Source organism: Salvelinus sp. IW2-2015, linkage group LG3, assembly GCF_002910315.2.
Source record: "Salvelinus sp. IW2-2015 linkage group LG3, ASM291031v2, whole genome shotgun sequence".
NCBI lineage: Eukaryota > Metazoa > Chordata > Actinopteri > Salmoniformes > Salmonidae > Salvelinus > Salvelinus sp. IW2-2015.
In genome coordinates, this window is record NC_036840.1 from 5,330,487 (window position 1) to 5,352,830 (window position 22,344).

The 22,344-nt window shown below is 40.7% G+C and overlaps 1 protein-coding gene across 1 annotated transcript in view; it reads left to right on the forward strand.

The window, feature by feature from the left end:
* Positions 1-17,714, forward strand: part of LOC111949434 (chemokine-like protein TAFA-2) — a 51,554-nt gene extending 33,840 nt beyond the window's left edge. The window contains exons 2-6 of the mRNA XM_023966630.2: positions 4,363-4,466; positions 8,752-8,904; positions 13,734-13,858; positions 14,558-14,614; positions 17,153-17,714. Coding sequence (XP_023822398.1) covers positions 4,364-4,466; positions 8,752-8,904; positions 13,734-13,858; positions 14,558-14,587 — 411 coding nt within the window. The 5' untranslated portion in view covers position 4,363 and the 3' untranslated portion in view covers positions 14,588-14,614; positions 17,153-17,714. The remainder of the gene's footprint in view (positions 1-4,362; positions 4,467-8,751; positions 8,905-13,733; positions 13,859-14,557; positions 14,615-17,152) is intronic.
* Positions 17,715-22,344: the final 4,630 nt, after the last annotated feature.

The following is a 22,344-nucleotide window of genomic DNA, read 5'->3' on the forward strand; positions in this document are numbered from 1 at the left end:
CAAGTTTGTAGGAACTTTTTTCAGGGATGGATGAGCATAATAGGTTACTTTGTTAAGAAACTTGAGAATTCATAATTTAAGACTTGACCCGTTGGCTGTGAGAACACTCCATCGCTCGTCTTTGTTCTTGTATCAGCCTGAATAGACTTACTGATGCAGACACTCACTCTGGGTTGAAAGAGATCTTGGTATGTTGCCCTGTCTGTAGAGTGCCAGCATCTCGCTTTTACCTCAGGTCAGAATCCATCACTGTCTGTCCATGGGGAAGGCTGACCTACGACCTTCTCCTCACCACAACGGCACAGGGGGAACTTATCAAAGTCTGTGAACACGACCTCGCTCTACACAGATCAGCCAAGGAGCTCGGCAGAATCTAGTAATGATTTTGGGGAATAGGCTAACATTCAGTGGAAGGCTGACCATAACCCCTCAGGAAACTAAAAAGATTTGGCATGGGTCCTGAGATCCTCAAAAGGTTCTACAGCTGCAACATCAAGAGCATCCTGACTGGTACGGCAATTGCTCGGCCTCCGACCGCAAGGCACTTCAGAGGGTAGTGCGTACGGCCCAGTACATCACTGGAGCTAAGCTGCCTGCCATCCAGGACCCTCTACACCAGGCGGTGTCAGAGGAAGGCCCTAAAAATTGTCAAAGACCCCAGTCATAGACTGTTCTCTCTACTACCGCATGGCAAGCGGTACCGGAGTGCCAAGTCTAGGACAAAAAGGCTTCTCATCAGTTTTTACCCCCAAGCCATAAGACTCCTGAACAGGTAATCAAATGACTACCGGACTATTTGCATTGTGTGCCCCCCCCCCAACCCCTCTTTTACGCCGCTGCTACTCTCTGTTTATCATATAGGCACAGTCACTTTAACTATACATTCATGTACATATGTACATACTACCTCAATTGGCCCGACCAACCAGTGCTCCCGCACATTGGCTAACCAGGCTATCTGCATTGTGTCCCGCCACCCACCACCCGCCAACCCCTCTTTACGCTACTGCTACTCTCTGTTCATCATATATGCATAGTCACTTGAACCATATCTACATGTTCATACTACCTCAAGCTACCTACCTAACCGGTGTCTGAATGTAGCCTCGCTACTTTTATAGCCTCACTACTGTATATAGCCTCGCTACTGTTTTTCACTGTCTTATTACTGTTGTTTTTATTTCTTTACTTACCTATTGTTCACCTAATACATTTTTTGCACTATTGGTTAGAGCCTGTAAGTAAGCATTTCACTGTAACGTATAAAACTGTTGTATTCGGCGCACATGACAAATAAACTTTGATTTGATTTGAACCACATGCTGATCTAATGACCTGTTGGAACCACAGTGAGGACCAGCCTCGTAAGCAGTCCATCGTAGCTTGTGGATAGCAATGAATCACATGGTCTTTATCCAATCACAGTTGGCCTATTTAGTAATACTATTCAGTCTAACCAATAATTGTACTCCAGAGTATTTGGTGTTATGTGGCAAATACTCAGTTCGCAGCTAGAAGTGGAAATGTTCTCATATCAAAGCCATGCATTATGACACAGTTTCAGATATTTATCAAGAATATAGTAATTAACATGAATATGTGCAAAAACAGCATAATAACATAATTCCGTCATATTTCCATTAGTAATTGTTGGCGCTCAATGAAGACAAGTGTTATTGCTGGTCATTAAACAGTAACAGCATTTAACATCCAACACCTGACTAAATATAGATATTATTACATTAAAAAGGTAATAACACGTATTTACATCTTATTAATGCAACATAATATAGCCTTTTATACCTTTTATATTATAATTGAATGAAATCAAAATATACAGTCAATTACCTTATTTTTCATTGCGCTCACTTCAGCTAATTTTACATATAGATCAGCTGTGTATGCACGTTTTTTCTGTGCCGGAAAACTCTTTTTGAAGTTTTCCATAGCCAATGCAACCGCTACCCTCTGCAAGGTCAAGTTGAGTCTTTTGAAAGCCTGCTCATTGGTCTGTAACTATTCAATTTGTTTCAGAGAGAGAAGAAGTCAATAGAAATAGGAAGGGGCATACGAACAGGAAAGGAAAAATGTTTCTTGCTTCATTCAGTTTGAAACGAATGCACTTTGTACTCTTGAAAGAAAATCAAATCTACACTCCATAGGCCATACATCGAACAACAGACCTTACTGCTACAGCGATATAAAGGGAGAAAGGTCCCATTCCAAATGAATTTGAACACAGATATCAATTAAGGCAAACCACTGAGGTGGCACAAGTGAACAATACTATGTTCTTCAAATGAACAATTTTAATAGAGGTATTGTATCGTTAATATCAGCAGACATCCATAGAGTAGAGGCAAAAGTAGAAGAAACTCATCCTCACAAACCATATTTTAATTATACAGTACATTTCTCTGTGGTTTATTCCTGTTTGGTTTGTTTTTGCTCTCCTCTAAACTTTTGTGTGATATTCGTGTTATGTGCCTGCAGCAATCAGCGGCATACATTATGCATATTTCCTCTGGGTCTATTCTGTGACAAAACCATGCATTAAACATGACGTTGTATTTGAATAAAACACACAAATTAGAACTTGACGCTTGCACTTTGACACTATCTTAACTCGAAAATAAGTGTGAGTCTCCTCCTTTCTGTCTAAAACTACAGTACAATTAAAAATAGTAATTTCACACAATGGCGATGAGGAACATGGAGGTAACTCAAATCCCACTGCTTGAAGTGGGACTGTTATTATCCGCACCCTTTCATAGTTTCCCTTGCAATCAAACGGCTTTGCAAGAATACTAATAATGCACAAAATGGTTCTTTACTTCACAGACTTGTGCTTTCTCAGAGAAACCCCTCATGTGAGGTAGTGGTATATGTGAGTGTTCAGGGAGGAGTGAAGATTTAGGAAGGGGATGAATAGTTTGCTAAATCAACACTTTCACTGATCCCTCATGATTATCATAATAATTTTGAACAGTCAGTGAACAAGGAGAAAAATGAGGTTGTTGACTAGAAAGAGGCTAATAATGTGTTTGTGCTGTGCATGGCTGATATACTGGCACAGTTATGCAGCGTCATAGTAACATCCACTTATTATGGGAGACGTGGAATGAACAGTACATTTGACAAATCTTGCATTGAAAAATGTAATCCTGTGCAAGGCCACAATGGCAGCTCAGTGCTATATTAGAATGGTCTGTCTTTTATCTGTTTTATTGATCGGCCATCTTTTAATCACTTTTTCCGCACTCAAAGGCCAGCTCCCGTTTCATGATTGCAAAAATAAAATGAACTACATGAATAATCTGATAATCCCTGTGAGAGATACGCAATCTATATGTCAATGATCGAGGTGGAGAAAGACAGGGGATGGTGAAATAAAAGGGGTAGACGAAGCATGTAACTGTCTCTGCCTCATGGCATCTGATACCTCGCCTCTTCCAGTAATTACTGCACCACTTGTGTCTTGTGTTTGAAATTTGATCATTTCCTGTCAAGGATAGCAAGCAATGCCAAATGGTTTATGTATTCCGTCCCAATCTCAACCACACTTCATTAGGGAGAAAAGAGTGCAAGGCCCAGGGTAAGGCAGAAGGAATGGATTCATTCTGAGTAGAAGAACCCAGGATCTTCTCTCGTCTCCTCCCTGTGTGGAGCCACAGCCCACGGGCCTCTGCCCTACTGCCCTACTGAAATGGTGAGGGCCTGTGTGGGGGTGGCAGAGGGCCTCACCTGCTCTGAATAGCCCTTTGGCTCCGTCATAGAGAGAGAGTTAATTAGGAAATATGGTAGAGACGGAGGTAAAGCAAGTGAATGAAACTGGAGATGAGGGGATGGGCAGAAAAAGATAGAGAGGGGGATAATGAAGGAGAAGGTGGAGATGAGTAGTTGTCTAGTGTGTAGGCTTCCAATTTAAAGCACATCTCCTACAACACTGGAGAAGACACTACGAGATGGACGCTTGTTGTGCCTTTCTTGGAAGTGGATTTGAAAAGGCAGGAGCAGAATGAATGTGAACCATGGGACCTCACTAGTCAAATGTCTTCCTCTTTTCGCACTGATCCAAATAGACACGATTGGTGAAAGTAATATGGCAGAAACCAACGGGATGATTTTCTTTCACCTGTCCAGTTGTTACAGATCAAAGTTGATGAATAATAGCTATGTGGAGAGAGGAAGTCTCATAAGACCACTGAGATGCAACGGCCATGTTTTGGATGACCTAAATGCCTAACGTGCGAGATGCTGAAGTAGACAATGAGATGCTTGTGTATAAGTGTATAACCATTGTTAAAACAAACTAAGTGTAGCCGTGCATCTCTCTTCACCCTCTCTGTTTTTCTCTCGCAGGATGAGTGAGAGACACACACAGCAAGGAAGTAAAGGGGTTCTACTTCTAATGGTCTGCATGGTGACTCTGCTGGAGATGGCTAGACCAACAGAAGGTCACAGAGGTAAGGACAGTACTGTACACCTGTAAGAAGGGGCGTGTTATGATGAGCGTCTGTTGGCTGTCATGGACAAAGTGGAGCATGCTCATTGCATTTTTTTAGGCTCATTTTGGCAGATGCCTACTGTATATGTACTGAGTGGACAAAACATTATGAACAGACTGACCAGGTGAATCCAGGTGAAAGCTATGATCCCTTATTGATGTCACTTGTTAATTCCACTTCAATCAGTGTAGATGAAGGGGAGAAGACAGGTTAAAGAAGGATTTTTATGCCTTGAGACAATTGAGACATGAATTGTTTATGTGTGCCATTTAGAGGGTGAATGGGCAAGACAGAATATTTAAGTGCCTTTGAACGGGGTATGGTACTGTAGTAGGTGCCAGGCGGACCGATGGAATGCTTTCGACACCTTGCAGAGTCCATGCCTCAACGAATTTAGGCTGTTGTGAGGGCAAAAGGGGATGCAACTACATTCATCTTGCTAGTTTAGATGATGTCTGATCTCTGAGCCTTCACATTATAATAACTTTTTATAGCCTATAGTATGGCTAGATGTTTTATCTTAGCTCATAGATGATTAAATGCACCTGATGTTCCATCGAAAAGGATTGTGTGATAGGGATTAAATGTGTGAAAGAGATGCAATTCAAAGTTCCCTTGTTTGTTAAGACTGTTGACACGCTGGGACACCATTAGAACATCACTAGAACCCAGTGAGATCAATTATGGCATCTCAGTAACATTACAAGTGTGGGGCAACACGAATGTTTTAACCTCATTGGTTTCAACACTGAGAGCCTCACTGACAATCCACTGTCGCAGATAATTGGCATGGTGATTCCGTAGACATGCAGGATGGCCATTCGTGGACACGACAGAAAATATTTAGCTTTCTTCTGTCTGTCGACCAATTAAAGTAGGGCATGGGCCTCCAGCATGTGGCTTTTGATTGGCAGCGATCCTTACTCAAGGCGCTCATCATTTCTGCAGGAATTGGATCAGAATAATCTCGCACACGTTCAATTTCTATCTGATAGCTTCAGCAGCCCTCTAATTTCCCTCGGGTGTTATTTCTGTTGCTGTAAACCTGTTATCATTCCAGGGATGAAATCAATCCAGAACACGTTCAAAGTCGAAGAAAAGAAAATATTCCCAGAGAACACAAGAAAAAATAAATTATACCATTGAAAAAAAGAACCACCCTAAGTAAATATTGTTGGTTTCGGCAAGCAAAGAAATTGATTTTCTAATGCACTTTGTGTCCTATTTGAGTGCTCGCAATACTTTTTTTTATATTAGTGGCTTCTGTCAGCAAAAAGCTGCATAAATTTGTATATCTTCAAAACACTCTTCCCTCTGCGCTTTGACGTGTCGGCTTTAATTTGCTGAGATGTGCAGGAAGAGTGATCTGCCTTGCCTTCCGAGTTGCTCTCTCTGGTTCACCTTGTATTTGCCATTGTATTGAGTTGTTTACACGGTCAAGGTGCAATACTGGAGAGGCACGACAAGAGCACTTGACCCTATGGGCACTCCTACCGGATACACATCCTTGGAATAAGATGTCCAAGGACCTTTACAATCCTTATCACTACAATGACCCACTGTCCTTGTAARGTCAGTGGAGGAATGTTTCTGATCATCTATATTTTTCCTAATATTCCAAGTATTGATCCAATGGGAAAACACTGAACATATACAATTAGCACTGAGACTAAACATATAGCTTTAGTTTGTCCAATTACTGTCATAGACCATTAGCGCATTGCAATAAAATGTACAATGAAGCACGGTCTCACTCCAAAGGTTTACGACCTATTCAGCCTACTTAAAAACATGATGAGAATGCCCTTATCCCCCCATTATACGGGAGCAATTCTATTTGAATTATGGGCAACCCAGAACGAGTATCCTATTATGTCTGTAAGTGCCTTTTATCTTCTTTGTCGATTTCCAGTGTTTGTTGGGAAATCAGTTGGCTGGTAACAGTGCAAAAAATAAACATTGTTCTTTTCCTCAAGAGCACAGTTGCCAACCATTTGGGAGTCTTATTTTTCTTATTTTTTTCTGAAACAGCATAATCAATTCTTCTTGGTGAGGAATAGATCAGCAATTGCATTGCCCTCGGAAAATACATTTGATTTCACTTCTTAATCTGATTTGTAGTGTGCCTTGAGGATTTCACTACACAGACTGTCCGCTTCAGTGGAGCCCTGCAATAAAATGTATCTTATGTTTTCACGACCAATTTACATGATCAAAACGATAAGAAACGTTTCTATCTATGGCCCAAGCTTTACGGACGTCAGATGCAGAACACCATAAGGATCAATGATTTGAAAAGCTATTTGTGCCGCTGGTTGTCTTCACTTGCACTATTGCTAAAATTGCATATTCAGAATTGATTTGAAGGTAAAAAAATCGAGACATTCTGTACTGTACATCTGAGACCGGCCTGGCCAAAAGCCTCTCAAACAGAGAGAAATAATGRCTATATAAAAAATAAAAAGTGAATATAATCATGAACTGTAGTGTTGGTTCCACTTTCGTAACACAGACCCAGAGAATCAATTTGTAGTCAGTGCATAGCAATTACATGGGTCACCAGTTCTTCATCACCTTGGAATATTCTTTTCACAAGTATATAAAGCCACTCACTCCTTTCCYATGCACCGGCCCAGCAGGGAAAGGCGCTTCTCTGGCACTCTGGGAAAAGACTCATTCCCAAGTACATAAAAAACCTCTGTTTCATAGCAGGACAGCACAGTGGTCATACGGCTAGAGCTCCAAATCTACTCAAAAAAACTCTTCCTCTCTGTGTGAAGCGTGGCGCTACTTTTACATAGATCTAAGCAACGCCGGCAGAAACGTATTTGTCATTCATATCTTTTTTGATACGACTAGTGTGTGAGTCAAACTCCCGCTACGTTCAAGCGATTGCTCCTCAGTTCTTTTGATGTATGAGCAGGGACAGGGGGGACGGCGATAGCAGAAGCGCTATCAAAACTTGTGTATTATCAAAAAAGAGCTCCGCCTCCCTCCTTTTCACTTCCTGCTTGTCTTTTAATCTATAGGCCTATACCTAACACCTCTCTATAACGTGGCACGACTACTCATCTGCTTGAACTCCTAACAGTTAGTGTGAGGAATCTCACCTGAGCAATAATACTCTTATCTGCTACTGTGAGTTCATCAACCACTGCATTCAGTTTGATCGAAGCCATTGGAAACATTCAAATGTTATTGATTGAGGTGTGACTCTTCCACATTGTGTCCCAGTGATGGTGGTGTTGAGGATGTTACTTTAGGTGTTGATGCAGCTGCAATACAGTCGACTCAATACCCTACCTCCTCCTACGACATTTCTGCCTAATTGAAAAAAAGAAAATAACATAACAAGGCATGCAAAAGCAATTTAATTAAATAAGCTTGGCTGGCTTCACTGGTATAAAGTAAAGCAATCAGTGGGAAGGTTCCACAGCACTTTTMATTTGTTGTTTACCAAATGAGCAATAACTGCCTCTGCAGAAGGACGGACTCCTTGTGAAAATGTCACATGTAATTAAAAGAGCAGGAAGCAGCACAGTCTCTAAATAATTCAGACAATGTAGCCTGAGCTGTAAATTGGCTCAAAATACAGTAACTCCTAAGATAGGTATTTTTCAAATGTTTTTTGAATAGCCTACTAATTCCTCGGCTGATACTTGCAGTTAAAAACTATTTTAAAGCTTAATTGTAGTTATTCTGTACCTTCAGRGTTTGGATACCGCATAAGTATTTGGGAGCCTCCCTTAACAGGTATATTTTATTTATTTAACTAGRCAAGTCACAAATTCTTCTTTTCAATGACAGCCTAGGAGCAGTGGGTTAACTGCCTTGTTCAGGGGCAGAACGACAGATTTTTACCTTGTCAGCTCAGGCATTCGATCTTGCAACCTTTCGGTTACACGTCCAAGGCTCTAACCACTAGGCTACCTGCCTCCAGTGTTCTGATTATGTGAACAGGCTGTTAGCCAACCTAATACAAAGTTAACTCTACAATGGACATATAGTAGGCCTACTCTATTGCCTGTTAAAAATGAACGCTTGATTCTAACTTTTTTTGCAGTCACACAGCATAAGTAATACAATAGTATTTGCGTTGTGGCTCTTTTTTGTGCTGCACTTTGACAAGAACCTGAGTTTTAGGCTATGTGGAAGTACTGTTGCATTATTTTAGTTCTGACAAGCATTTACTGACTTATCAAGTGGCTAATTCTGATTTCAATCTGTTCTATGTTTTCTACAGTGCATCAAGTCAGAACCGGCACTTGCGAGGTTGTGGCTTTGCATCGATGCTGCAACAAGAATAAAATAGAAGAACGCTCCCAAACGGTTAAATGCTCCTGCTTCCCTGGACAAGTGGCTGGGACGACCAGAGCTGCCCCGTCCTGTGTAGATGGTACGTTCCAGCTGAATATTTAATGTGCTATCGATGTGTCATTTTTTGCTGATGGTCTGTTCCACTCGTACTAATAGGAGRAGGTTAGGCTGAGATCATCATTCAATCTTTATATTGTGAGCTCGCACCGTCTTCCTTAGTGAAACTGCTCTTAAGAATTGTTGTTAATTTTGTAACGCTTCAGACCACAAGGTGCTTAGTCATAGCCATCCACAGAGGCTTAATTTATACTTTGTTTTATACTTAAACTTTACAATGCACTTTACAAGTGTTAAACTGTAATGAAATGTGTTCAAAAGTGTTTACCAGAAGTGCTCCTGTGCCATAGTCGTATCCTCATGGGAAATTAGTTTGGTCTCCTGTTTTTCAACCTAAAATTCCTTACATTTAGTGGAGTCTGGTGCTTTACAACTCAGTAGTGTCTCTGCCTTTTACAGTAATGGCCTTGCTGAATTGTACTCCTCCTCTCACTCCCTATAGTGCTGTAGAACCATGTGGTCCTATTAGAATGAGCTGAACATGCCAAATACACTGCCTTCAGAAAGGATTCATACCCCTTGACTTTTTCCACATTTTGTTGTGTTACAGCCCGTATTTAAAATGAATTAAAGTTAGAAMWTTTTTGTCACTGGCCTACAGAAAATACCCCATAATGTCAAAGCGGAATTATGTTTAAACATTTTTTTTCAAATTAATAAAACATGAAAAGCAGAAATGTCTTCAGTCAATAGGTATTCAACCCCTTTGTTATGGCAAGCCTAAATACGTTCAGGAGTAAAAGATGTGCTTAACAAGTAACATAATAAGTTGCAGGGACTTTGTGCAATAATAGTGTTTAACATGATCTTTGAATGACTACCTCATCTCTGTAAGGTCCCTCAGTCGAGCAGTGGATTTCAAACACAGATTCAACCACAAAGACCAGGGATGTTTTCCAATGCCTCGCAAAGAAGTGCACCTGTTGGCAGATGGGTATAMATTTAAAAAAGCAGACATTGAATATCCCTTTGAGCATTGTGAAGTTATTAAGTTATTAATTACACTTTGGATGTATCAATACACTCAGTCACTACAAAGATACAGGCATCCTTCTTAACTCAGTTGCCAGAGAGGAAGGAAACCACTCAGGGATTTCACCAAGCCAATGTTGACTTTAAAACAGTTAGAGTTGAATGGCTGTTATAGGAGAAAAGTGAGGATGGGTCAACGACATTGTAGTTACTCCACAATACTAACCTAATTGACAGAGTGAAAAGAATGAAGGCCTACACAGAAAGTAATACTGCTAAAAATGTGTCAAAGAAATACATTTTATGTCCTGATTACAAAGCGTTATGTTTGGGGCAAATCCAACACAACATTGAGTACCATTTTTCAAGCATGGTGGTGGCTTCGTCATGTTACGGGTATGCTTGTCATCAGCAAGGACTAGGGAGTTTTTTTTATGATTAAAAGAAACGGAATAGAGCTAACCACAAGCAAAATCCTAGAGGAAATCCTGGTTCAGTCTGCTTTCCAACAGACACTGTGAGACAAATTCAACTTTCAGCAGGACAATAACCTAAAACACAAGGCCAAATATACATTGGAGTTGCGTACCAAGATGACATTGAATTTTCCTGAGTTGGCTAGTTACAGTTTTGACTTAAATTGGTTTGAAAATCTATGTCAAGACTTGAAAATGTCTGTCTAGCAAAGATCAACAAGAATAACGTGCAAATACTGTACAATCCAGGTGTGCAAAGCTCTTAGAGACTTACCGAGAAAGACTCACAGCTGTAATCACTGCCAAAGGTGATTCTAACATGTATTGACTCAAGGGGTGTGAATCGCAGGAGGTTGGTGGCACCTTAATTGGGGAGAATGGGCTCGTGGTAATGACTGGAGCAGAATGCATCAATACACATGGTCTCCAGGTGTTTGGTGCCATTCCATTTTCTCCATTCCGGCCATTATTATGAGCTGTTCTCCCCTCAGGTGTGAATACTTTCTGAAGGCACTGTACCTATAGGACGTGAAAGTAGATGTTGTGAATCTCAGCGCCGTTTCAAAGAGTGTTATCTTCAGGCACCCAGAAATGTGTTGTCTTTTCCCACCAGAACCCAATTTTACACCTTCAGTGCAACGTTGGGCCCAAGCCCGCTACCGCASAGCAGCGTTACCGGAGTGCCAAGTCTAGGTCCAAGAAGCTTCTAAAAAGCTTCTACCCCCAAGCCATAAGACTTCTGAACATCTAGTCAAATGGCTACCCAGACTATTCACATTGCGCCCCCCCCCCCTTTTACACCGCTGCTACTCTCTGTTGTTATCATCTATGCATAGTCACTTTAATAACTCTACCTACATGTACATATTACCTCAACTAACCGGTGCCCCCGCACATTGACTCTGTACCGGTTCCCCCCTGTATATAGTCTCGCTATTGTTATTTTACTGCTGCTCTTTAATTACTTGTTACTTTTATTTCTTATTCTTATCCGTATTTTTTAAAACTGCATTGTTGTTTAGGGGCTCGTAAGTAAGCATTTCACTGTAAGGTAATACCTGTTGTGTTCGGCGCATTTGATTTGAAGCCGGATTCACCTCCCGTTGATACCGTACGACTTAATCCTCAAATTACTGACAGATCAGGGGTATAAGTGACTGCTCCTTGTTTGGAGTGAATCTCATGTGTGGCAAGCAGGGAATGTGTTTCCGTGAAATAAGTCTGAAATTAGATATACATTTGATTCATATGTGGTGAGCGAAGTTTCCAAAACAAATGTCTTCCTTAAATCTCTTCTATTCTCTTAACTGTTTTCTGGATTCGTAAGAGGTTTTCAATGTACAGGATAAGAATGTCAATACCACCATTTTATAAGTCTAATGCTGTATCAATGATGAAATCAGTGTATGTTTGCATGTGAACTGTAGATTTGAGTGCTTCAAAGTTGCCAGTAGAAAGACATGTACTTGATTTACATATCTTTATTTTTTAATTTAACTAGGCAAGTCAGTTAAGAACAAATTCTTATTTACAATGACGGCCTACCCCAGCCAAACCCTAACTTGGACGACGCTGGGCCAATTGTGCACCGCCCTATGGATTCCCAATCACAGCCGGTTGTGATAGCCTGGTGATAGCCTGGAATCGAACCAGGGTCTGTAGTGACGCCTCTAGCCCCGAGATGCAGTGCCTCAGACCGTTGCGCCACTCGGGAGCCCTCATGGTAAATGTGCTTCTTCTGAAGCATAAAGCTGACAACTGCTGCGTCATGTTTCCTTTCATTACATTATATCATACAGCCACTCTGATTTCCACATTCAAGGTTTAGCTACACTTCAACAGGCCTCACTGCAAAGTCAACTCAGCTTTACATATCCTCAAAACCGCTTTATAATTCCACAAGGCTGAAGTTTTGACCACAGAACCGTGAATTCATAACCCTCCCAGTTTTGCTTAGCTTATATTATATTTGCTGCATTCCTTGTGCACCTGGTATCATATTCAAAAGCTCACAGATTAATTTGCAAGGCTCCAAACCTGTTCCCTTGTATTGCACAGTGAATGTAGGTGATTAACAGTGCTGTATATCAGAATGTTAAGACTAATGTATCATTGTCCCATAAAGTCCTTATTATGCTACTAGGTCTACGGGAAGTGGGAAGGGAACACTCGTTTCTGCTTTGAAATCAATAGAAAGAGCACAGCAATCATTATGCTTTCTAAGGGAAGGGGACGATTTGAAACCCTCACATTTTCGAAAAAGGCCCTTGAAGTTGACTTACATCTATGCCATGTCAGTCCCAGAACATCACTTACCCACACTAATGTGGCAGTCAGACCACCAACCAGGCAGAAAGAGCTGCCTCAATTTGGGCTTGAAAAGCAGTTCACACCTAAAGTCTGGCACCAGATGCGTTTGACCTATTCGATGACATTTGAGTATTGACATTCTCAGCAAATTAAAGCGCTGTGCCAATGGCGCCCAGTTTAAAGTGCTCCACGGGTGATCTCTGAAAAATGAACAGCACTTAACCTTTTAATTATTCTTTTTTATACGTCCAGGGATTACCTGAGCTCTCATCTCAGTTTGAGCCTGATCACCTCCTCAAAGCATTGTTAAGTGTTTGAAATGTATTCTGTTCCAACAGTTTGGTTGGACATCAAACCGTATGATACAGCCAACGTTGTACAATTACTGTCACTTCTAGGTGCTTTACACAAAATTGCTGTTATAATCATGCCTGTGGGATACAAATAAGTCTCTGTGCATGATGGTTTGGCTCTCATTAAATACAATACAACTACTTCATGGTATTTTGTGGTGATGGGGGGAGAAAAATCGATACCGTTACGTTTCACCATATTATTTTTTGCCAATATTGTATCAATATTTGACTCCAAGTATTGATTTGTAAAAGAAATAGGTAGGTAGCGTAAGCGTTAGGTAGCGCTAGTCGGCTGTACCTGCACCAAAACGCCGCTATTTTTCATCCTATAGCTTGTTCTCCATCTTATGTTTAAATTGTGAGCCAACATGTTTTCAACCCTTTTATTTCCCTGACTAATCAAAACTCATTTTCTCATGGCTCTCTCATGTCTCTCTCTGCAGCAGACATATAGTGAGCAATAAGTTTGGAACATCAAATCGCAGTACATATAGAATCGTGAGAATCGCAATGCATATCGTATTGGCACCTAAGTGTCGTGGTAATATTGTATCGTGAGGTCCCTGGCAATTCCCAGCCCTAGTGTTTTGTAAAACAAGGAACATGTCTGTTCCTGTATGTCTCCCTAGTATCTCTCAAAGCTGTATCATTATAACGATGCCTCTGTTCTCCCCTAGCTTCTATAGTGGAGCAGAAGTGGTGGTGTCAGATGCATCCATGTCTGGATGGGGAGGAGTGTAAAGTCCTCCCAGATCTAAAGGGATGGAGCTGTGCCACGGGGAACAAGATAAAGACTACCAAGGTAAGGGTCATCGTAATCAACACATTGCACTTTAGACAGTGGCAACAAGCTATTTAATTTCAGCTGTACAGAGTACCAACATGGTAGCGGTCATAGTAGTCCTCATAGTAACCAAGTACAGTCAACTTCAGTATAAGAAGACACCTATATGTTTCTCAACCTATTGACCTTGCCTACTTGTATCATTGGTCAAGTTCAAACTGTTTAGTCTGAAATTACAGCACTCTGCCGTGCCATTGCTAAAACTGTCTAATGTTTGCAGTCACTACTGGGACCCCGGGGGCCTATATCTGAGGGGCCAACATGTCTCCTTAGCACTATCAGAGCCATTTTGAGGACCGAAACGTGCAAATTACTCACTCCAATTACTTGCTTTTAACGCGGTAACTCGATGCCCATATCCTTCTCTGGGTTATGACGACCCCTAGACTTGAGTTCTGCCTCCTTCCATGTACTTAATTATTTAAACTGGCCACACCACACCTGTCTGGAGCCTGTAATTATCGATCCAGGGATTAGTCGGGTCCTCAAAATGTAATGTATTTTTTTGGGGTGGCCGGTATTGCTGCAGCAGTATTGATAGATTGATCAACCATAATAACCTCACGCACGTGTTAATTTCGCCTGGTTTGAAATGTAAAACTCATCTCTTCACTTCTTCTTTTCCCCCTGTCTTTGTTAACACGGAACGCCGGAAAGATCTCATCGGACAGGGATCAGCTCTGGTAACCCTTGATGCCACGGAACCGAATCAAGGTGATGCAATCTTGTTAGATGAATTTGATTGAATTGGACCAATATCAACGTTAATCTTCATTGTTTTCTGAATTCAGACTGTAGCCTTTAATGCAAGTATTGAATATTACAGTTTAAACATTATCTGTATCCTACTGTGTCAAGTGCTGGTGAGAAACAGCAAACAAACCATTTCTATTAGTTTGAACATTTGCTTAATGAGGAAATAAGATTTACACCATGCTCCTTAATTGTACTTATTAGGATGCAAGTAATGACTATWCATGGATMATTKATGGTTTAAATGGATAAATTCAACAAAACAGCTGGAGAGAGTGTTCTAATTGCTTTACCTGCCATCCAAGATACTTCAACATCTTTTGGAAGATGGAAAATACATTGCTTCCCCATAATGTGATTATGCCATCTCAATAAAATTGCCTTACATTAAAATGRAAGCATATTTCCATCTACYCGCTAATGTGCTTCCCTGCCACGGGCAAAACCTATTGAGAATGCAGGAGAATGAACAGGAGAATGATTATCTAGCATAACATGTCCAAATAMCCCATTTAGCCATTATAGATTGGAAAATGATAATYGTACARTGAATAATGAGCCGAGCCAGGTTGGGTATCTTTCTGTTACGGATTTCATGAGTCACCCTCTGACCCATGCAGCTATAGGCCTGTTTCGCTCATTGTTTTCACTCAGCCTTAGGTTTAACACAATGTATGTGATTGAATATGATTCAGAAAGAGATTATGAGTTAAATGTTTTAAAAGCAGCCTGAAAAACTGTCAGAAGGTGCCACATTCCTATTTAATTTTTCCTGTCTTCTGTTGGTGATGATGATCTCAGTCGATGCATTAATTTTCCCCTTCTGCGACAACTCCACTGAGATGCCGTTAGATCTGTCTCGTGTAGGCTCCTTTCTCTGCTGACAAAAGCCTGCGCCTTCTCTTTGTCTTTGTAGCATGGAATTATTCTCAAATTAGTACCACATTAATCACAGTGACAGCTTCGGAAATGTAAATGGCTCGTTGAGGGGGAGAATTTATTGCAATGTGAACGACAAGAAGGCGCTCTCTTCTTACACATATGCAAAGTGGCGTAGTGCTCACCTAAATATCTGTGGAATTTACTGAGAGTGTGTTTGATATGATTATGAGAGATTTTTTAATATGGAGTTAGGCGATGCCTGGGGGTTATCATTGAATTTTTTTATCATTATATTTTAAGATAATTTATTCAGAGACAGAGAATACAGTGTATTATGACATATGAAAAATGGGCCTGTCCACAGTCAAATAGCTGATTAGTCTGTCAAAGGTGCCTGTTTTCTTTGCAAAGTTCAGCAGTAAAAATGTAGCTTGACAACTCCCGTGGCAGCTTCCCTCAGCTGTCAGACTGGCCTAGTCGGTAGACAGTCTGCTGGAATCGATAGTGGAACGTCGTTATGAAGGTGTTATGGGTGTTCCTCGCAAGGCACGTTTCTTAAGCCCTTTCCGGAATTTACTTTTGCCTGAGCCGAGTAGCTTGTCAGTCAGAGCCGGAGCTTCATGACGGGCAATTTAATCTTGTGAAGGGTCCGAAGTGCTGAGAGTATCTGACAGCATTAAACTAGGGAGGGCAGAAAACCTCAGTCTGTACGGTAAGGCAAATTCTATCCACACAAGTCCTTTATCAAGATAAAACACCATCCCTGTCAGGATAGGCCAGAATGTGATATGGAAGGTGGAACAGGAAAATTTGAACAACAACTTGGCCTAAACGGCAAAACATATTCTCTGTTTAAATTTTCTTCATGGAATTTCCTCCCACTGAGTGTAGCCTACCACTACAAATCATTTCCCAGGACGGATGGGAAAGGCATTTAGTTGGAAAAGCACATTCTTATCCAGGGGAAATCACTTGTGCCTTTCAAATCTTGATTTAGTATTATGCTTATCATCATTGTTTTCCCCTATCTGGAGAAAGAAGTGGACAAAATCATGTGTGACTTGTGCAGTCAGTGTGACAGAGGTAATTTCAGTGGCTGCGAACGCTAATGAGTTTGCTTTGTTTGTTGACCACTGTGAGCGGAGATGCTAATATCCTGATAGCTTTTCTTTGCTCAATTTATTGCCTTTTCTCATTAAAACTAGCAAAGAAAACCAACCACCTAATTCATAAAGCTTAGGTCATGAGATTAAGAATTGTAAACTTTTCAAAAAAGGTCATTTCATAATGCGGGCAGATGAACCGTAAACTTTAGATGCAAAAGGCCTTGTGATAGACTTGTGATTACTTTGCACCAAATAACCTCAATTCTTCTGGGAAAAGTACAAGATAGAAACTGACTGTAGTCACTAGGGACTGAATGTAGAACAATGGATTTTTAATTAATCTGTTCATTAACCTTTATGTTACACTTCAAAGACACTCTTTGAATCCTTTTATATACTCAACAACCGGGTGGTGAAAACAGTGACGTTGGTTGTGTTGCACATACTGTATTAATTGTGAGATGAAATCTGGATGGCCTGGATGTTCATAGGAAATGTGTTTGTGTTACAGGTGGATCAATAAATGTTACTGGGTCTTTACCTGTGGAATACCATCATGGACTCAAGAACATTGCAGTGACCCTTTTTGTAAATAGAGACTCCCTCTATTGGAGACTATACTATGAATATTCTGGAAGACTTACAAACACAGGGTAACAAAGGACATCTGGATGAGAAGAGAAGAGTGAACACTACTAAATAATTGCTCAGTAGAGGGGACCTTTATTTTGAAAAGCCCAGACATGACTATCACCACATTGGACATCAGGATGTCTTTTTATTCTCTAACATTGTTCTGCTTATAGTGGATTACAATGGTTAATTTTGCCTAAACATTATTTGTAAAGTGATAGTTTTTCTTAGGGAAATAGTTTTTTTCCCCACAGAATGCATTGTGCATCATAACTGTAACAGAGTATCATCAATATCAAGAATTTCCCCCATGAATATCAGGGACGAGTCAAATTTGATCCAGTTTTTATCAATTAAATGATGGTCAGAAAATGGAAAGAAGAAGAAATATAAAATTGGTGAACCTTATTGTATTGAGCCAATCATTGAACATGCCGGGTGATTTTCAAAGGAGCACAAAAAAGGCACAGGTACTGGAATTGGCGTCTGTACACCTCCATATTTTTTAAATGGGTGGCCATCATTGTGGGTGGCCGTTCGATGGTGCTGCGCGCAGGGTACATAGCTTATTCAAATGAGAGTTGCAGTCAATGGCCAACCAATGGCAGTTGAGAGAATGTGATGTATCCAAGGCCAAATTGATGTAGACTACTGATGTATAGGGCAGACTACAATGTAGGATTTCCACCACCAAAACTGAAAACTGAAGGTCATGTTTGATTTGCATGTTTTATTCTAAGGGCATCATCTTTCATTTCATCTAGAGCAGATTGGGGCACTAGGTGCATACTTTTGAAAATGTACACATGAATGAAAGTGGTGCGCAAATGAGTTACCCCTAGTGTGCTTAGCGTTTGCTTATGTTCTTTTGAAAATCCTCCTATCAACTGCCAGCTGATCCAGTTAGTTTGTATATGTTGCACAATGCTGAAGCTCAGATTCGAATGTCCATGTAAAGTTTATGTTAATGTATGCAAGCTAAAATGCATTCATTCTACAATACTGGCTATAGTCCATGGGGTTGGTAGGGGCCGGTTAAGTGTTAAGTACTTTTAAAAATTAATTTCTGATTCGCTGATAACTTTTCAACAGGTATCTCTGACGCTTCCTTCGTCTGTGCAAGTGATAACATCTTCGAATAATAAACTGTGGTTGTGTCTTAACTTAATGCTTGTCATGTGACCCTTAACCTCCTCAGGTGTAGGAAGAAGAAACCAGAGATTGACTCTGTTTAGCTATGCTTCACACAGTGTAGGCTACAATATGAAGCTGATAAGGCTTCATAATGATTATGCAACAGCCCTTAGATTGAGTATCTCTATTGTGGAATGGAACATTGATTCCTTTCAGAGTCCTCTTTATGGGCTATGCCACAACACATAGTATACAAAAAACAAATATGTGTATACACACACACACACACACACACACACACACACACACACACACACACACAGTCTTGTATAACTAACCTTGTGGGGACACACAATTCAGTCCCATTCAAAATCCTATTTTCCCTAACCCCTAAACCTAAACCTAACTCTATCCCTAACCCGTACTCTTAACCTAAACTTTACCTTAACCCAAAAACCTAACCTTAACTCTAAACCTAACCCTAGTTCCTAACCCTAAACCTAATTCTAACCTTAACACTAAACCCCCAAGAAATAGCATTTGACCTTGTGGGGATGAACAAAATGTCCCCAGTTGGTCAAATTTTTGTTTGGAACTTCTGGTCCCCACAAGAATAGTTAAACACGTACACAAACACTTTGAAAATGTACATCCAGAACATTAAAGATTTTCATGATAAAAGATAAAAACATAGCAAACTACAAATCATAAATTGGTACTGTATGGGACATTTTCAACCATTATGAAAGCAAAGCCCACAAACTCAAAGTCAGTTGTCAACCCCACTCAACTAGAACCTACCTTTCAAACGCTCCCCCTCAAGAATACCATTGTTTGCCTTTCATGGGCAGACAAACATTGATGTCACCAGAGTAAATACATCACACCGAGAGAGGAGCTAATGAAATCTAGGGGTTATTGAGTTCCAAGAACATGACAGCCAGGAGAGAAAATACCTTCATAAAATCACAACTGAAAGGCATGGAATTGCGAGAATAATACCAGTAAATTAATGGCGTACTGGCATAATGTCAACATAATAATAATGCTTTTCTTGAAGCTATTAAAATGTGTATTTCCAGTGCAGTAATTCTATGAGTGTATAGTTGCTTTGGGGCAATATAACATAGAAAAACAGCATGTTCACTTAGATTGTCAGTTGTATGGAAAGGACTAGGCTCAAAACAGTAGGCTACTTATTTTGTTTTCTTAGGTCATGGCAATATGGATCCTTTACTGTACTCTAGTCTACTTGACAAAGATACGATGTACAGTAAGATTCAAGGAGGTGCCTCATGTTTATATAGTTCATTTGGCTCCTCTTTTTCGTGGACACATGTTTATTCTTGTACAATCCTGGTACGATTGACTCATATCATCTCCCAGCAGCCTCAATGCACTCTCTTACTGAACAACTGAGGTTACTTTGCAACGCACCGCTTCCGACTATGTCAAACAACACCGTCTTGAATGACATGGCTTTCCTAGCCTGCTAACGCGCTCCCACCCTTAAGTCTGTGAAATGTGTTGAAGCGGCGGTAGAAGACAAGCGCTGCTGCCCCGAGTGTCTCAGTTTGTCATGTTTTGCGGATTCCTCTTAGACGAGCAAGTGCTTCCTTTAAACACAGAGCTTCACCTTCGATTACAAAGGGCGCCCCATTCAGCACAACACATGCTCTCCACCGTCAGAAGGCCATGACACCCCGCAAGCCTCAGAGCGTTAAAGCGGGTTGACATTTTAACAACCCTCACAGATTCTCCGCCGCTTTCTGACACGTCTCAATGCTGTGATGGGAAAGGTGAGGCAGGTGGGGTGGGAGGTGGTGGAGTTAGCAATAAAAGAGAGAACAGTGAGCTGAACTTGGAAGCTCTCTCTTTCTTTCTCTGATGCTTCTTGATTCAAATGAGGTAAAGGCATTTGTCTTGTTCTTTTTTCCACTGCTGCCATTACAAGTGCACATCAAAGGAATCCCGTTCCTCTCACCATATGCTGTATAGTTTCATAATCTTATGTGGGTTTTGTAATTAAATGCTCCGCCAGGGGAATGGAGCTTGTCGATTCTCTGGGAAAGGAAAATTTCATTAAAGAAGCTCAGTGTAAAACATTGGTGATGCTATCGCCAGCTTTGTACTTTTATTTAATTTTATAGTTTTGCATAACAAAAGGACTTGTCAGGCTTACATGTTGGAAAAAGTATAGATATGGAATGAATCGTTCTAATAATTTTAAGACAGGGAGTGTTGATAGCCTATATTTTTTCCCCCCTAAACTTTCCTCAGGCTTGGAGACATGTGTTTGAGCGTGGACTTGGAAAAGAGACAGCATATGGGGAGATTGTTTGGCCGATAATTAACTTTTCGGATAACGCATTTAGCCAGACAATTTCTTATTTCATTCACTAGACAATTCATAATATTTCATTTGACAGTAGGCGTAGTGACTAGTCAACAGCATGTGTGGAGAATCAGTAAAATGACACCATTTCCTGTTCCTAATAATTACTGGCCGAGCACAGTTTCTCTGGACACCCCCCGCAAAGTTTTGTAGCCGCCGCTGAGAAACAGGCTAATTAGATGCATGACAACTATATTGTCTGTCTGTTTCACCTACTACCCATGTAGATTGGACAACACAAACAATTAACTCGCTACATGTGGAAATATGTAGGTTACTGTCAAATTATTTTAATWAAAAAATAAAAAATGTAGACATAGGTATGAGGTGGGGGTGCATGGGTCTCCAGAGTTACTGCCTTGCGGGACTGCAGGGGTTTCTGCTACGCCAGGGCTAATAATAAGAGCTCCCAGGTAAGCACAGCTCTAGGATCAGCAGTGCACCTGCACTTTAAGCACAAAAATCAGCTTTTATATTGATGCATTCTGTAGACCCAGGTCCTAATACACTAATTGCTAATGGTTCCTACAACCTGCATGTTGGACAACCTTCTGCCAGTAGAACATTTTGTCCTACTCATCAATTTCACTGTTGCAGCCTGGGCCCACCAAGATGCACAAAGACATTTTACAAAGCCAAACTTCAAATTGCCCTCCTCTGACCTGCTATATTGAAGCAGCTCGATGACGGACTGAACGAGTCACAGCCTGTGACTCATTCTGCTTCCCAGCTGCTAATGATGATCAACTGTTTGGTTCCCGTTCTTTCTCAAATGCTTTAAAATGAGCTGCTATTAACAGGTCATGGGAATCATAAATAACACTGCAACATGGTGTCCTCCAATAAGAAACAGTTAAAGCCCGAACACAAAGCTCTAAACAATCACATTGTGGTAGGACTGGTGGTCAGATTGGCCGATAATTGTATAGTTTTCATGTACTCTACATCAGTTCAAGGTGTACCAGTTTTCGTATGCACAGCCAGCAGCCAGAGCCCTCATTAAACCTTAGGCACACACACACACACACACACACACACACACACACACACACACACACACACACACACACACACACACACAAATGTTGGATCTTAATTTGACCAATCATCCTTGCAGCAAAAGGATTTTAACGTTTAGTCCATAATGTTGCTTGATCGGTGGTTAGGCTATTAGCTTGCCAAAATGTGGCTACATGAAAAGTGCAATAATGTTAATTTAACAGTTTTTTAGTGCGGGTCTTCAGTGAAATTATGATAAATCATGAAGCTAATCTGCATTTCCTGCAGCACAGGAAAATTATCAGCAACAAAAGAGTGATCAAATTAAGATCCTGTACACACACATACACAAATGATATACACACAACCTATATCAGAGGACCCATGATTTTTAAGCTCCTTTTCTAATGATGATGGTGAGATCAAAGATCAACATGAGGCATTCGTCATCATCAAACGGCACTCCCAAATGCAACTGTGGTTTCACTACAACTGTGGTTTCACTACAACTGTGGTTTCACTGGAAGTGTCAGAGTAAGGGT